Raw genomic sequence first — 17,937 nt, forward strand, 5'->3', positions numbered from 1 at the left:
CTCCCAACGCCCCCGAGACAAGAAAAAAAACAAAAAAAAAAAAAAAAAAAAAAAAAAAGTGGAAAGTGCCATCATGATCTTCAGATCATGTTCAATATTTCATTAATACAATAATTTTAAAAAATAGACATTATGGGTAAAATACTACAAAGTATAAAAAGGGATATATTTTCTCAAATTCAGCTAAAAAATGCACATAACAAAAGACATTCTTAGTCATGACCTGTAATTAGTCTACAGTCCTACTAAATATAGACATATTTCTTAAATTTATATATACTTATCTAAATAAAAACAAAAAAGAATGTTTACCTAGAAACTAATTCTCACACTGCTGGTGAAAAATTACAGAACATGAGAATATGGATTGCATATGTGTACACTAAATCAATGTTGCTGGCAAAAAAAAAAAGTGAATTTGGATATGAGAGAAATTAATTTCTTCAGAAGAGAACATACTCTGTCATAACAGTAAGTTTTTTGTGACATTGGTTGTGTGTGCTAGTTAAACTAAAAAATTTGTTCTGGAAAATAGCACACTATTCAAAATATCAAGAATCACAATATCTCACTATTCTTACAATTCTATAACCTTTCAGACTTATGACCAATTATTAGACATGAGTAATAATTACTAAGCAAAATTAAAATCAGGTTTTTATTCCTTTAACAATAATTACCAGCTGTAAGAAAATTAAACATAAAATAACACTAAGTTAGACTAAACCAGCCTAAGCACAAATTATCTAAAAATTGTGGGCAGGCTAAATTAATAGAAAAGTAATTTGTAAGAAAGAAATTAAAACAAAAAGAAATAAGAAAATGTTAGCAGTGGGTGCTCTATCTCTTGTCTCTGACCAACACAGATGTGCTGGTACTACACTGTCAAACAACTCATATGATTGTATAATAAGGACTAAAGGAGTAACAGAGTTTTAAAATTACAGTATCAAAAGCAATATTGGTTCTTTTTCTTACCGTGTTTACTAACATAAAATTCATACATCGTTTGATTGGTGCCAGGGGAGATTTTTGGTAAGTCTAATTTATTATCATGAGCTCTGATGAAGGCTTCAAGTTTATCTCGACCGTCCAGCTCCAGAAGGGCACCTAAACTCCACATTATTGCAAAGCTGAACAATTTATGCAGATTCTGTGTAGGTGATACACCACGTTCTTCCTTCAAAGGAATCAAGCCCTCCAGAAGATTAATAGACTGAAAATATTTTAAAATATGCATTTAGAAAATACTACATAATCACTTTTTATTAACCTATATATGTACGCACATGCATTATTTACATGTATTCAAAATTTAAATCAAATTACAAAAAAATCCCCAAACATAAAATTCAGAACTACAAACCAAAAAAAATTTATTAAAGATAGCTATATAAAACTGGACAAAATTTTCAAAATTACTTAGGCAATTTGATCAAAGGCAATTATCCTTTTAAGTTATGCCTACATAAGAAATATAATTTATAAGCTAGGGGAGCAAAACAGCTTTTTAAGGGACTTTATAATATTCAGAACTCCAAGAGTAGGTGAAGCATAGCCATTTCTTTCTGGTTTTAAGCATGGAAGAATTTTCAGCATGCATCTGATGCATTTATCTGAATTATGGTCAATTTATGTATCTATCACATAAACTTCTATTTTTTTTTGTTTTTAAAAAATAGATTAAATTATTCTATTATGTGATTGCTTCATTCTGTTTCTAAGGAACTAGAGTCCAGATTCTAGAAAAATAGTAACTTGCTATCTACAATTCTGTGATGCTGCTTATGCATTCAGATGTTTGACTGTTTTAGGTAACCCCATTTTACTCCCCTTCTATACAGTGTCCAGCTTATTGTTTCAAAATACATCTTTTTAACAGTGAAACAGATTTTCAGTCAGCTCTTGGAATTAGTACTCCTTATGCTGTCTTGCATCTCATACTTGGGGTGGGAAGTAATACTTCTAATGCTTGCCCAGCGTCTCGTTTGCAATAGTGACCAAAAGTGGAGAAGAGTAAAAGCAAAAAATCTCTCTTGGCCTGTGGTGGTGCTGGGGTAGCACTTCCTGTTGGTACCCTCTTGGGCTTGTGACTTTCTGAACAATGCACACTTTTTCTGGTTTTATAATCCTATGTGGTTTTTTCCACCCTGAAAATACCAAGAATGGTCTTAAGCCTACATAAACTTTTATTGCCTATTACAACCTTTGGCAAGATGTCCCACAGGTCTGCTATTCACGGCATTGAACAGTTTGTTTTCTTCCTGTGTGAACTCCTTCATGCTTATCTTCACTGAATTTCATTTGCCATTTTATTACCTATTTATTCAGTCTCATAAAGTCTGTCTACAGTTCTTCATGGTTAGTTGTTTCGTCCTTAATACCCTGAATAATCTACTATCATCAATAAATTTCTTCACCTAAAACTTTTCCAAATTGTTTATGAACATTTTGAACAGCACTGATCCCAGCAAAGGTGCCTCAGGATCACTGATAACCTCTGTCTTCCTAAGAACTGATAATCCAGTCACACATTTCCTATCTTCCAATAGGTTGTTTATCTAGAAATGAAACTCCTATCTTCTGCTATGACTATTTAGCATCCATGTAAATCCCTGGTAAAGAACGATGCCAAGCACCTTTGATCCTTCATCCCTCATGCTGACTTTATCAATCAGATCTACTTTAGCTATAGGTTTACTGAGTTTTCCAATAGGCTCATAAGGCAGGATAACTCTAAACAAAAAACTGGTGTTGAATCTCCCAAGGTAAATTGTATTTGTCTACCTAATGAAGTGGGCCAGAGGATGCATAAAGAGTTAGAAAGTCAGTGGAAATTACGAGGAGGAAAGCAAAGATGAGATCACACTTGTATTAAACCATTATAAAGCTGTTGTACATGAATAGGCAGCTTAAATTGTGAATGCTTACAAATGGCAGATAATCAGGTATATGTGCATGTTTGGGTGAACATCCAAAACTGAACTTTAGAATTCAAATACAAGTCTGCCAGATGCAACTGCTTTGATTTGGTTGTAATTTTTGAAAATGCATGACCTGAACAGAAGCAGCATGTCCTGAATCCTACAATTACTAAAAACACATAAGACCCAACAAATCAGGAGGCTGATGAGGTACAGGGCTTCTGCACAGAGATCATTTATGGCAAAACTGGGATCTTAAGGTTCAAGTAGGGTAAAATCTCTGGTGTCACTGGCTCTCTGATAACACAAGCATAGAGGCCTACTAAGAGTTATTTATTTTGTCATAGATGTGACAGAAACTTACTGGAGATTTTCATTCACAGGAAGAAACATTCAACACAGCTTAAATCAGGGAAATACTTCCCTGATCAAGCAGTATGAATAGAACACTGACTTGCTGACACTTCCTAACAAGCACTAATCAAAAATAAAAGAAACTTTTGATCACGGGAAAAATCTTCCATGAAGACAAGCTCAGTTCAGTCAGAGGTTTCACAGATAAGAAACGTAGAAGAAAAATAATATCTGTCTCAAAAAAGTTGTGCATTGCATGTCATAGAAGTGCTAAGTTCCATAGTTCCTGCCTGTGGACTTCAATTCTATAGATACTCTAATTCCACTTGATACTGCACAGTTAAGCTCTCCAGCATTTACTGTGGGTATTAGTTTGCAGTAAAATACTTCACAATCTAGAGAATCTGAAGCTAACTCTCTAATGAACAGCAAAAAGATATTGGGTGCGAATTCACTAGTTTAACATTAAACTGGAGTGCTCTCCAGAACATTATCTTGTCGAGACTCTTCTTCAAGGGCACTACTGAATTTTTTATGAATGTGTCAAAATAAGAGTGAGATTACATGGACAAATGGAAAGTCTGGAAAATTAGAATTTGCAGATGACAACAGACTCATAAACAAATCAGCTGGAGATATGCAGTACAGGACTGACAGTCTTGCAAAATCTGCCAAACATATTTATATTATTAGTAAATCACTGATATAGTTTGGACTCCACTCAAAGTAGAATTCCAACTGATAGGAAGGGAGAGGCAAAAATTACTATATTGACCTTGAAAGAGCTGGTGGACAAGCTAACATCTATTACATCTGAAGACAGAAAGATAAATAGAATTCTTCTCTATCTCTGCTGACACTACCAGTAGAGATACAGTGATACCACAGTTTTTTTGGTATTAAAAGAATCAGAATGTGTTCACTAGCTTGTTAAACATATGCTTCTGGAAATTTACTGAAGCCTGCAAATTCCAGTCATTAGAAGACTAGCCTAGGTATGAAGTGATACAGAGAAGAAAAATTTTGTTCTGCACATCTTCACACTCCCTCTTATATTGCCTAAGAAACAAATACTGACTTTGAGCTTTTCTTTGTCAGGAGACAGTATTTTCAAATTCAATTTTATGGCTATCAAATGTTCTCCTTTCTATTTCTGCACCTTTACTATTGTCAGTCAATTCATTCAAACTCATACAGTATCTGTTTTACCTGCATAATGTAGTTACATTCCAGAAGCTCCATTTTTGGGTTAAGGTTTAGTTTCATATATACATATGCTGGTTCAAAGATTCTGTCATACAAACTTTGCAAAAGTTCAGCTTCTTGAGCAGAACGTTTTTTCAGCCATGCCTGAAAGAAACATCCACAACAATGTTCAGTATAAATGTATAGCAAGGTGTAATAAAGAGCAGCCTGCAATGATTATCTTACTTGTAATATTGGTCTCCAGCTGAGGACAGAAGAACTGATGAAGACCATACCCATTCGAGAAACTGTTGCTGGAGAGGCATTCTCAATGTTGTGGACCTCAAATAACAGTTTACATGAAGGAGACATAGGAATTCTATCTCCATTTGCTAGAGTAAGGGTCTTGTTATCATCCAAAACTGAATTTAAATTCTCAATCCAGATTGCATCTACAGGACCATCTAAAATCAGAAACACATTTTCACCTGGAAAAAATAATCCAAAGAGAGATAGTTCATATCACATTGCTGAAATAAACAAGAAAATAAGTGTACAAAAGATGGTTTGGAACTTAAATGTATAAAAATTTATTTTATTTATTGTAATTTCTGCCATCTCCATGGATGCTCATTACTGAATAAATTGCATACTTAGTTAAGGAAATATTTTTGAAACAATTAGTAGCAAATGAGACCAAAATAGATCTGTATAGTGTTGAATATTTGTTACCTTGACTGGGTACCAGATAGAAACAGTGCTACTCTCTCTCTCTCCCCTCTCCACAGGACAGAGGGAGAGAATAAGGTGAAAATGTTTGCGGGTTGAGATAAAGACAGGGAGATCACTTGACAGCTTTTATTGCAAATTAACATAGGTTTGGATGACAAGAAGCAAAGACAAACACCACAAATGCCTTTCCCCCACTCCTTTTTCTTCCCCAAGATTCAACCTCTTTCTTCACAACCCAATCTAACTCTTCCTCCTTCCTCCCCCTGCCCCAAACCTACTCCAGGGAGGCACGGGGAAGTTGGGGAATTTAGTATTTTGTCACTAAAATAAGGATTCTTTGGGCAACTAAGCAAGGGAAATTGAATATTCACAGATCCCTCTCAAGTTAATGAAAATTATGCTCACTCCTCTGTTCTTAAAATCTGGTTGTTTCTCTTTTATTTTGAAATATAAATATAGATGTAAATATCTAAGTTTTGGCAATTAAATTTTAGAATTCTGGCTTCATTTGGAAAATAGAAAATTTCCAATAGAGAAAACATAGGCATTTCCAATGTAAGAAATTCAACTATCTTTTAAAATTAACATCCTTCTAGGAAAGTTCTGTAGAAGAATTCCCTTTTTTCAATGTATTTATTTTTTCAGATACAAATGAAACACTGTGAAAAGGAATTTCAGTATGCCAATCCTAAAATACTGAAATATAAATACGGGCAATCAATGTATGCAAAACCACGGGAATAACATCATTATAAATTAGTGCTATTAGAACAAGTTAATCTAATTTATAATTTATCAGCTTCCAAGTGACACATCTACACTGTAGAACTGAAGTTTCAAGAAAACGATCATTTTTTTAATGTAGATCTACTACTGAAATAATACATTTTTAAACTGGTGTCCTTTCTTAAAAGGTGACCTGTAATCTCATCTCTGTTCTCTACTGTTTTCCTCAAGAGGAACATCTGTGAATCAAATATGCTTTTTTTCAATATATCATTCAAGATACATTTTTATGATGCCACATGGAAAATATTTACATACCCTTTTTGGTTTTCAGTGTTTTCCTCCACAGAGTAGAAAAGATTCCATCTGTCCAGTCATTCGTTGCAGCATCTAGTTTTCCAAACATTTGAGGAGCAGTAATAGCTTTGGGGTTCATGCGCATTTCCCTGTGAGGCTGGCCACATTCTGTGAGTGCTCTCATTAATATAGTTATGACCATTGTTTTTCCAGATCCACTAGGTCCAAGTGTCATCAACCCATGACGTACTAGATTAGTTTCATACAACTATTAACAAAATCAAAATAAAATATTTCAATTTAAAAAATCTTTAGAAAGATTTTTCCTTGCACTTAGTAGCGATTAAGATGTATTAGACATACAAGTTATACGCTCAGGATTGAACCTGGCATGCATTTGCTGAATTTTAGTGTTTTGTGGAATAGTATATATTTTCAGTTGCTAATATTCTTAGCACTAAGCAAGTTCACTATAAACAGGTCATAGAACTAAAACTCACCTAAACTTTTTAAAGCAACTGAAAATAGTTTTACCAGATTTAAAATAGGGTTTTCTGTATTATCAAAAAGGAGAAATTAATATTAGCAAAACATTCATGCAACTGAAGTATGATTAATCACTACAGTGCTGAAATACCTGAGTACATGAAACAAACACAGGAACTGCACTTTCTCCGGAACTGTGTATGGGTTTAGTTTCAGGAGAATTCTCTACTGAATTTTCTATTTGTCTTTTAATATTAGCATTAGGTTTGCTGTGGAAGTGTCAGTCTGCCTATACAAGTATGAATGAACTGAATGGCACAAAACAGTGGTAGTCCTTCTGAGTGACAAAATCCTGTAAGATGAAGCATACACAGTTCTTCCTCTGCAAGCTGAATAAAGGCTTTTATCAGTCTAGGATGAAGATCTACAGGCACCACAGTGCAAGTCCCTTGCACTGGTCTTCTTCAGTGGGGGGCACACACAACCTTCAGTTCTTCCTATATTAGATGTGCAGGTCCTTGGGTAAGGCAGTGGTTTAACCACAAACACGTTGTTCTGCCTCCTGATTGCAAAGAATGTTTTAGAAAAAAAAGTTTTACCTGAACGAGTTTAAGATTCCATGGTGGATGGTTAACCAATCCTGCCTCTTCAACCTGATGAGCTACTGCAGCCTGAAGCTCATCATAGGTACTGCTGTCCAACTGCAACCCCGGGAAGAGATCATTGATCAGACTGAGAAACAAAGGCTCATCTTCATCTATCTGAAACAAAAAATGTTATTAAATGTTTAAAGAAAGGTTATCCGAAGAATGTTTCCAAATCAACATCAGTCTCTGTTTTAAAAGAATAAGCAGTAATAACATACTTTCTAAATACAGATGCTTACTGACAGCTAACAAGAGAGCTTGCTACAAAAACAGCATTTTGAAAATGTCATCCACAAGCCATGCAAAAGAGAAATTCAGAATTGAAAGAAATTTACCACCGAGTAGACACTGGAATCTATTTATAAAATTGGTTTGTAAACCACTTGCAGCATACATTGGAAAGAACACCTTATCTGGAAAGAAATCTTTAAAAGTCTGATTTAGTGGATACTAATTATTCAATTTACTTATGGTACAGTACTCAGTCTGGGCACAAGTCAGTACACTGAAAGTCACATGCACAGGTAAGCCACTATTAATCTACTTGAATGTTTGCATGATGAACACTCTTTACAAGTCTAATAAACTCTCTATGCTGTTTAATGATAACCTGAAGGTTATCATGTTTCAATTTTTTAAAGAAAAGAATGTTTGAAATTTTTTCTAATCTCATACAAAACCCGTGAAATATCTATTAGGCTTGCCTCTACATAGTGCTAAAATATTAAATTAGATTCTTACCAGCTTAGAAAGATTCATATCTCTTAACCCTCTCATAACAATACTTAATTCGCCTTCAGTTGGCCTGGCTCTCTTTTGAGTTCCAAGAGTCCTCAGTACTGAAAGGATATTCCTCAGACCAAAGTCATAATGGACCTAGAGAGTGGAAGAAGACTTATGTATCAGTAACAAGTTCTCTAGCTTTATTTCATCAATATATCAAGATTTACTTGCATATTGTATAGTACAGTTGTCCTGCCTGGAAAAGATAGCTAAAATAGGAATTGTTGTTGTTGTTTAGGAATTATTCTGTTCAAATAAATGAAGGATAATAAAGTTGTTTTCAGGAAGATGTGCTATAAGTTTTTTCTTTTCTAATTTAAATTTAATTCATTTAAACATTTATCATGCCATATAGCAAATATTTTATAGCTGTGAACAGCAGGGTTCTAAACCACTAATACTTCCATTCTATACCATGTCTTTCCAACTAAGGCATCTTAAAGCACAGACTTCAGATCAAGGCAGTGCTGTGGGGACATGAGCAACTTAAATCAAACTAGACATTTCTCCTGTGGTTTCCAGTTTCCAATTTCCAACTACTTACCCTAGTCCTAGATAATTCTTACAGACAATTTATATGACTAGGATAATTTTTGTCTGGCTGACTTGTTTAGGCAGAGAACCTCATGCACTTGCAACTAATTAAAAAGCATCATTTTAAACAAAAAAAGGTGCATATACAACTACATATTCATGAATTAATATAGCAATTTATTCAGAAATTTTACAGAGGTATTTGTTTAAATTATATTTAAAGTAATTCAGTACTTTGTAAAAGGTATGTAAGTGATGTTTCAGAAACAATCTGCATAACGTGAAAAGTAGGAGGTTTTACTGCATGAATACAAAGAGAAAGGGAATACATAACATTACCTGCTTAGTGAGCTGCTCCTCACAAAGTTTATACAGAACAAAGAATTTCTTAGCCAAGACCACATTATCAATAAATCCGTAACTTGCAAGTTTAACCCTTATAATTATCTGAAATACAATTATTTTTAGAAATTCCGTTAGTTTCTCCTGAAGACAGGTCAGCAAATTAAAATACATTTTTCCTTTCAGTTTAGTCAGGAATTATACCTGTCTATCTGGAACCATCATTGCAACAGTTCTAAACTGAATTTTGAGATTTTCTGGTAGTTCTTGACGTCCAGCGTATCCAGGATTCTAAATAAGAAAACATAATGCATCATTATGCATTTTTAATAATTATTTACAGCAGTCAAAATTTATAAGTATTTATTTACAACACTCAAAATAGCTGCCTTTTTACTGTTCAATAAAAATAAATGCATGTATAAATACTTCAGAGTTAAAAGTCTTGCCTATCAATTATTACAATTTTAATCTCCCATAAAGTAATCTTGGATTGCCATCTGCCTTGGCATTAGGAAACATACACTTTAAAATTTCCTGCCCATGAGATTACAGAAAACAGTGCTATAAAGCCTTGAGAATCCTACGGCAACAAGACAGCATATGCTAAAAGTTAATATTCTGGGAGATCAAAGAATTTTTACATATCCATGTAGGCATCCATTAGTCAAGACATGTGTCCCTGAAAGCTATCTTTCTTTTATCTCCTTTCAGTGAAGGTTCTTTTTTCCCCCCCTCCCTACAGTATCTTTTTCATTAATACTATTGAAGTATTAATACTATTAAACTACTAATATGTTAATATCATTCAAGCATTAGTGCATTATTAATGCATTACAATTAGAATTATTAAAGGTACAGCAGTAAAGTGCATTAGTGTTTCAGTCCTCTCAGTGAGCACAGAGAATTCTGGAAGTTTGGTCAAACTTCTAGTCTGCATGGTGAATAGCAATACAGCAATGAAGGGACATTGAACCCTTTCAATTGTATTAAAGGCAAAATGAAGGCATGCCATTCACGAAAAATCATATTATTTATGTATTGTGCACTTCAGTCTAATTCTATACTGACATCATTTTATTAATAAGACCACTTATCTTCACCTCGTCACTTAACCTCTATGTAGTATCATTTGTCAGTTTAAAATTATTATTACACTTACCATAGTTAGGAAAATTCCAAACTCTGGATTTAAATCTACACAGTCTCCATCAGCAAAAATGAACTGCTTCTTTTTTTCTTTTCTTGCTGTTAAAATAATATAGATTTGTTGTGCTGCTACTGACAAGACAGGCAACTCAATTCGGTTGAATTCATCAAAACATCCCCAAGATCCAGACTGTGCAAGACCTAAAACAGGGTAAGAAAAAAACATTATCTCTTGTCCTTCATGCATATTTCAATATCTGAGCTAAATGACTTTTGCTGCAAATAATTAAATCACATTAGTTTTATTTATTGCCCTGTGGTCAAGGTCTACCTTCCTTCAATCCACCTAACTATTTCCATATCTGTCTGAATTAGTATTATTTGATTTATGCACAATGCTTAAAAATGAATCAAAGTCTGAAAAAAATATTTTGATAAGTTGGGGCATTTGGTAAATATTTTGTACAGATCATTCTGTGAATATAGCCTTTTATTGTAGAGCAGCATTCAATTATTTTCAAAAAGCTGCACTGTTAGTCAAAAAAATTAAACATAAGTGACTTAGAGCTACAAAACATTAGTCTTAAATGTCACCAAAAAAAAAGTCATGGTTTTTATCTTACCATTTTAAGTTCCCACTAAACAAGTTTCTCACGGAATAGTACAGGATATTAACAACATTCAAAGTATGGATATGTGTATGAAAGAAAGAGAAAAACCCAGAGAAAGAAAAATAAATGAAAAGAGAAATCTAGAAGTACTATATTAATAACAAGAATTTTTTGTACGGGATTATTTTCACAGTTGCCTAATTTCTGTTTGGAAAATTAACATGTATGTAGTAGCGCCTAAGACAATTGTTTTTCTTTTCACAATGTTTTATAAGAAAGTTTCTAAGAGCATTTTTTCCCAAATGATATTAAAGTACCAGTAAGCCATGTTTTTCTTTCATGTATACTGAAAGCTTGCTATTTAATTGTGAATAATTTATGCAAGTCATTCAGGGTTTATTTGTGTTGTGCAGTTAGGGCTAAATCCCTTTAAAAAAAGACATTCTGTCATGAATTTTGTCAGTCAAAGATTTTCTAAAATTTTTATGACTTTCAAATGGGCAATATGTTTATAAACCCACAGCTTTAGCCACTTTCATGCCCCTTGCTTCCCAATACATACAATACCATTACTCTGAAAGACGAGATGACAGAAATCTCATGAAGTTCAAGCCCCTTACCAAGAACAGAATAGCTCCATGCAGTACAAGCTCTGTGCTGACCAGTTGCAAAGCAGTTTTGCAGAAAATGACCTGCTGCTCCATTTAACAACTAATTAAGCACAAATCAGAGCTCTACCCTTGTAACAGGGGAAGGCAGCTGCATACTGGGCAAGAGTGTAGCCTGCAGGGTGAGGCACATCACTGTTCACCTCTACTCTGCACTTGTGAGATAGAAGCTGGAGTACCATGCTCACTTTGGGGTTTCCCAGTAGGGGAGAGACATTGATACATTTGCATGAGTGCACCAAGTGGCTGCTGTGATGGTCAGTGGCCGGAGGGAGGACATGACACAGAGGGAGAGGCTGAGAGAACAGCATTTGTTGAGCCTGGAGGGAAAGTGAAGGACAAAGCCTATTGCTGTTAAAACTAGATAGTAAGAGGCACTGAGAAATTGAAGCCAGGCTTGTCTCAGAGTCGCAGAGGAAGAAGAGGAGACAATGGACACATGTTTCAATGTGGAAGAGTCCAAGTCAGTGGAAGTATAAAAAATGTGAAAATGAGAATGGGTCAAAACACTTGAGCAGAGGTGTTGCAGAACATCTATCTCTGGAGCCAGTCAAAACCCAACACAAAGAAGGTACTGAGCACCCTGCTCTACCTGCACCTGCTAAATGACCTGTGGAAGTCTCTTCTACCCTGCTTGAAGAAATCTTACCTTTGAAAATCCTACCCAAACCTCTGAAGTCCATTTGATCGGAGCAGTTAAATACTACTACGTATTTTCCCAGAGCCTTTCCCATGTCTTTCGTTGTTTCTGTTTTACCAGTTCCAGCTGGTCCTGCTGGAGCTCCTCCCATGTTCATTCCCAAAGCTTGCGCTAAAGTTATATAGCACCTACAAATATTAATTGATGTTAATCAATTCAATTAAATTAAAGATGTAAGTGTATACATATAAAATACAGATCAAGTTATGCAATAGATTCTACAGCCCCTATGTTGAAATGCTACTTCTTCTTAAGGCAGTTCCATGGATTTCAGTGCAAGAAGTTCAGAGGTAAAAGGCACAAAATATAGCATTTAAACGTTACTTATAAAAGAAAAAAAAGAAACAACAAATCAAACAAACAACAAAAGAAACAAACTCTGGTGTTAACAAGCTAAAAAAATCAATGCATATCCCATGAAGGTATTTCTCATTAACTTTGCTGGCAGCTATAAAGAGCACATTCTGCTGTTGAATTCTGCTACGTCATCATACTCTGCAGCATCTTAACCTGCATACATTTAATTATGTAACTTTGACTATATCCTCAAACGTGAAAGAATAAGGATATATGGATGGCCTCTTCCCCAGTTGTGGGTAAGAAATAGTTACAATTCTAGGAAAAAAGAACCCTAAACTTTACCCTTTTTTTTTTAAAGTCTTAAAAGGTCTAGACTACAGTTTTACTTATATGCGAACCTTAGTTATGATTTTCATTCATGGCAAGGTGTGGAAGAGTAATGCTAAAGGAATTAAGCAATGGGGCATCTTCATTGTCAAATCAACGTAATTTGGACACATTCTAACTGAAGTATTTCTGGTTTTAATCCATAACTGAGCAGAGTTTTATAGCTAACTACTTCATCAGTTTAGACTGAATTACTGTAATTTACTATGCCCAACTTGCACTGCAGGAACTTTCTTGCTTTCTATACAATAACAAACTCTGAAATGACAGGAAGGCTTTATCTATGCAGTTATACTTCAATCAATTTTGGGGTAGTTTTAACAATTTTGTATCAAAAATACTCAACTGCTGAGGGCAATGCAGTTCACTGCAGAAATCTATTGAACTTTCCATGTTGTCACAATAGCAGCTCTACCTCTTCTGGAGAAATAAAGGTATTCAAAAAGTCATAGAAGCACACACACCATATAGATACCAAAGTAAATGATTGTAGGTTGGAAGTTATTTTTATTTCTTGAAGGGACCATTTGCAAATGAAGTATCTCTTGGTCTTCTATTTTCTCATTTGGTTAAAAGCGACATCTCAAGAAAGGATCGAATGGAGAAAGAACTTGGACCAGGAAGGAAACAAAGAAATTCCCAAGAGGAAAAAAGAAATATAGTTCCTTGTTAAGCCACATTTGAAACAAAATGGCCATTTACTTGCCTGGCTACAGAAGAATGGAAGGTGAGTGCATACAGTTAGGACTTTTTCTTAGACTTTCAAAGAAGCCATAGAATCTTTAGAGATTCTCTCATTACCAAATTTGAAATATTTGACCAAATCTTCTCTTCAGAATACTGCTAAAGTACATGTTACTATATAACCTTAAAACAATGAATTTCTGTTACTAAGTGTTCTTTTTAAGACTGGGCAGTGATAAATGTACAGATTAGTGAGACTCTACTCTACCTTTTCTAGAAGAGTATATTAAGCAAATGTAGGAGAATGTTTTCATGAATGCTCTAACCCACACAGGACTTAACTCAGATTTTCTCTCTTTAAAGATAAATGTTAAATAAACACTATAAATATTAAAAGTACTCCTTATCTAGAAATGCTTTTCTAACCTGTCTGTAAGAGGTGTTATAACCAGACGATCAGTGCAACCCAAAAATTCATTTTGGTAAATAAAATCAACATCTGTAATTGCTACGATGACGTGATCATAATCCTCTTTGTAGTAGAATCTAGACTGCTTTAACCACTCAAAATCAGTTGGTGTTCTGATGTTCATTTTTACCTTAAAAGAAAGTAAAAGTATGTGTTATAACTGAGCATCTACATTTATTGCCTGTATCAATTGTGATAAAATGCTGATTTGTATGTGAATAATGAGTGATTACTCAGATCTTGTGTAAGTAAACTTAAATACAATAAGCATCACATAACATCTTCAGATGTATGCTAAACTGATATTAAAAACATCTTGATCATGTAACCCAATCATCCCAACATCTGTGTTACCAAATAAATCTTCAACTGCTTTGGTAGGACAGTCTGCTTTCCAAGTGAGAAATGCAAATAGCATACCAGTAAATCCACCAAACTCGTTGCAACAAAGGGTGTGATGAGGGAAGGATGTGACTGAGGTATAGAAGCAAATGCTGTATCTAAAAAGCCTCTGGAAATATGTGAGGGACAGTGTTGAAGGACGCCATTCCTCGAAGAATAAAGGAATGGTAACAGTTTAGCACAGTCTCAAAAGTTCAAGTATAGGATTGCAACTATCTGCAGATTTCAGTAGGTTTTTTGTTTCTGTTCTGTGTAGTCTCCTTGGGAATGTGCAGCCTTGTGCCAACTGAGATTCTGTAAAGTCAAGAGGCAGTGATGTTACAGTTACAACACCCTCAGCAGTCACAGCTTTTTAAGTTGTGCAAGTAAGAGTAGTAGAACAGTTTTTCAAAGGAAGGAAATACTTTAAGTTTTATCTACCAAAAGAAATTCTATAGGAAGGCATGGAAAATTTAAATATTCCAAGAAAAGTGTAAACATTTGGCAAATATATTTAGCTGACAGAACTAATTAATATTATTCTAGTTTAAGCAAAATTGTATTATTTTTACTGTGGTGAAATAACGGACATCTTTCTCTTATATGTGCATACACATGTAACTGTAACTATCTCATATAAGAAAGAGTATTATGATAGAAAACGCATTTAGCTTCCAGAAATCAAAATCCATACTTTACCAAATCATCAAAAATATCACGCTGATGCACATGAATGGTAATAAGTGTTTCAAATTTCACTCTCTCAAACTTGGAAAGATCCTGTGTGGTCTGGCTAATCAATGTATTCAGAATATCCAGAAATCTAGCATTGGTTACATCCATGATTTTTTTGTCATCCTTAGCATGGCGCAGAGCTTCTTCTCCATCACGTGTCCACAATATTTGAATTCCCAGTAATCCAACCTAAAAATGTAATACATGAAAAACATACAAACTAACCACTTGTTGAACTCCAGCTGCGTTACACAAGCCTTAGGTATAATAGGAACAATAAATTATGGTGTAGACAGCTCCAAAATATCACTATATCCAGCATGAATCTATCTCACCAGGACACCACGCTTGAATTAATTGGCTCTGCTGCCCAACCTGCTGAAAAGGCACTTACAAATTTTACAAACATTTGTCACACAGTGAGATACGCTCAAACTAAGGACTGGTGTCAGTTTCACTTCTAATCCTTTGGAGTACTCCAGTAGTACAAACCTAAACTGGCTCAGGGGGAAAAAGACCTTCTGAAAATTTCCAATTGCCTATTTGTAACTAATTAAAGACCATTAAAATGCTGTGCATTTTCACTGACCACAGGATGGCTTGCCTCCTAACATTCTGTCATGCCTGCAGTACAGCCTAGAGAACATTAAACTGCAAGTTATTTTGCTTCCAAATCAATCTAGAGAGTTACAGGATATTGTACATAAACAACTGTCTCAGATTTCTTTTGATTTATAATACCCACAACAAAAAATGATAGATAAGCACTGTATCCCTTTATTACCTTTATTCCCCACATTTCTATATTCACAAAGCAACAAGCCCTAAAAATTTTACTCAACATCTCTTTCTACTTTTCTGGCTCCCTATGCTTGTAGTGAGCTCATGGTTACAGAGTTTGTGTTTTAGAAGATAGCCTGATGATTTTAAAATGGTGAGATATCACAAGTAGAGTCTAAAAGAATTAATTTTAGAATGACCAATTAGTCAAACATAAAATAAATTTTAGATGTGACTATTTCATGCTACCTGTATCAGCAGCAGCTGAGCCAGGAAACAGGCAGTTTAAAGAAAACATTTCATTTGTAACTATTTTGCCCAATTTCTTCTCTCTTCTCTAACACAGCTTTACTTTGTAAAAATTTCTTGGCCAAACCCTTTTAACACAAGCAATTTTTTGACCATAAGAACATTTGTATTAGCAAGATGTGAAATGCAGATGGTAATAAAGCCACATCAAAATGTCTGACATGCAAACAAGACAGTCCTTATTTGTTAAAGGCAGTGAAAATTTTCAAATAAACATTGCTGAGACAACACACAATTATAAATACTTTAGGATAATTCTATTAAATATTTAAATGTATTGATTTTTTTTTTAAATAGCAACCTACTGGCCAGTTTTAATATCTGCAGAATTTTTATTAAAAATTACACCCAGCACTGTACCAATCAGCAAATTACAGATTCAGAATTCAGGATGGGAAACAGATCATTACTTTTTAATGAAATTTATGAATTATCAGTAAGACGGAGGAGATTCTGGAATCCTTCAACATAGCATTGTACTAGGACTGCACTATCATAGTGACAAATACATGAACTAGGAGGCAAATCTTGTAAATTATGAGATAAATAATCATAATCATAGTTCTTGCAATCTTAAATTATGAGAGAAATCAATCTGCACATACAATTTTATTTGCAGCTGAAGGGGATTCAATATCCATTACAGAAAATACAAGCTCTACTTTATATTCTCCAAGAGAACTAAAAAAACTAAATTTAAAGCAGATGGCAAGAAAAATATTATGCTATATCTGGGTACCAAAATTGAAGTGATTAAGGATTGCCTTCTACTGACCAGATCCTTCCCCTTGTTTACCTTATGAAAACTTCCTCATACAGGCAATCCCACGTGCTCTTTACCTTGCACCTGCCCCCATATGCAAGCCAGGCTGCACACACACATCCACATCTCGTATTCTTACCTGAGCTGGGAATTGATTAAGAAAACTCAGCAACTGATATCCTGGGTCGCTAATTTGGTAAAATGCTGCCCTAATTATGCCATGCAATGACTTCTGCTGAACTTGCAATAAAATCTTCAACCAAATTTCTACTGGTCCTTTTGCAAGCACTGGAGTGTCCAACTATAAAATTAATGAAAGTAAAAGGTATGAAATAGAACATACTTACCAACCTTCTGTTCACAAATATGAGATACTACATAGTTACTAAATTTCTATCCATGACAGCTACAGATTTTACTTCATTTAATATCCAAGAAACTTATTTAATGAAGACATATTCTAGTCTTGTTAACAACAATCCTTGAAATATTTTTTTGTAATTAACAATAATTCACCGCAATACATCTTATATGTTCAATAATAAAATTATTTATCTATTAATGTTTCTAGAAAAAAAAAATCAGATAATTACTGAAATTTTTTCTCCTTCTCTTGATATGACTGCCAGTATGCGATCATAATCCTTTGGGTGAAACTCTACTTCATTTATGTTGTCAGATATGGAAGTCAGATGTGGCTGTAAGGATAATTCAGGAATCATTCAATGTAAATATTTAGCATTAGGAAACAGAAAAAAATATCTCAAATAAGGTTATCCTGCAAAAGTTCATCTGAACCTACAGATAAATTTTTGGCCATCTGTAGGTAACGATTACAGAAATGGTTGTGTAGAATTTTATCTGTCTATTGCGTTTTTACAGTTTCCAGAGATGATCCAGCAGAGATCAACTGGCTTATCTCAATCAACCCTCAATAACAATCCAGACTAGCTGGATGAATTTTGCAATATGCAAAGCAGGAAAGCCTCAC

General features: G+C 34.4%; 1 protein-coding gene across 1 annotated transcript in view; it reads right to left on the bottom strand.

The window, feature by feature from the left end:
- DNAH8 (dynein axonemal heavy chain 8) overlaps positions 1-17,937 on the bottom strand; it is a 120,565-nt gene that overhangs the window by 53,637 nt on the left and 48,991 nt on the right. Inside the window, 14 exon segments of the mRNA XM_017742332.1 lie at positions 979-1,216; positions 4,488-4,628; positions 4,710-4,951; positions 6,240-6,486; positions 7,304-7,465; positions 8,093-8,227; positions 9,008-9,115; positions 9,215-9,301; positions 10,173-10,360; positions 12,088-12,266; positions 13,936-14,108; positions 15,059-15,283; positions 17,086-17,247; positions 17,540-17,644. Of these exon segments, the coding sequence (XP_017597821.1) occupies positions 979-1,216; positions 4,488-4,628; positions 4,710-4,951; positions 6,240-6,486; positions 7,304-7,465; positions 8,093-8,227; positions 9,008-9,115; positions 9,215-9,301; positions 10,173-10,360; positions 12,088-12,266; positions 13,936-14,108; positions 15,059-15,283; positions 17,086-17,247; positions 17,540-17,644 (2,392 nt within the window).

This window comes from Corvus brachyrhynchos, unplaced genomic scaffold, assembly GCF_000691975.1.
Source record: "Corvus brachyrhynchos isolate BGI_N302 unplaced genomic scaffold, ASM69197v1 scaffold188, whole genome shotgun sequence".
Lineage (NCBI taxonomy): Eukaryota > Metazoa > Chordata > Aves > Passeriformes > Corvidae > Corvus > Corvus brachyrhynchos.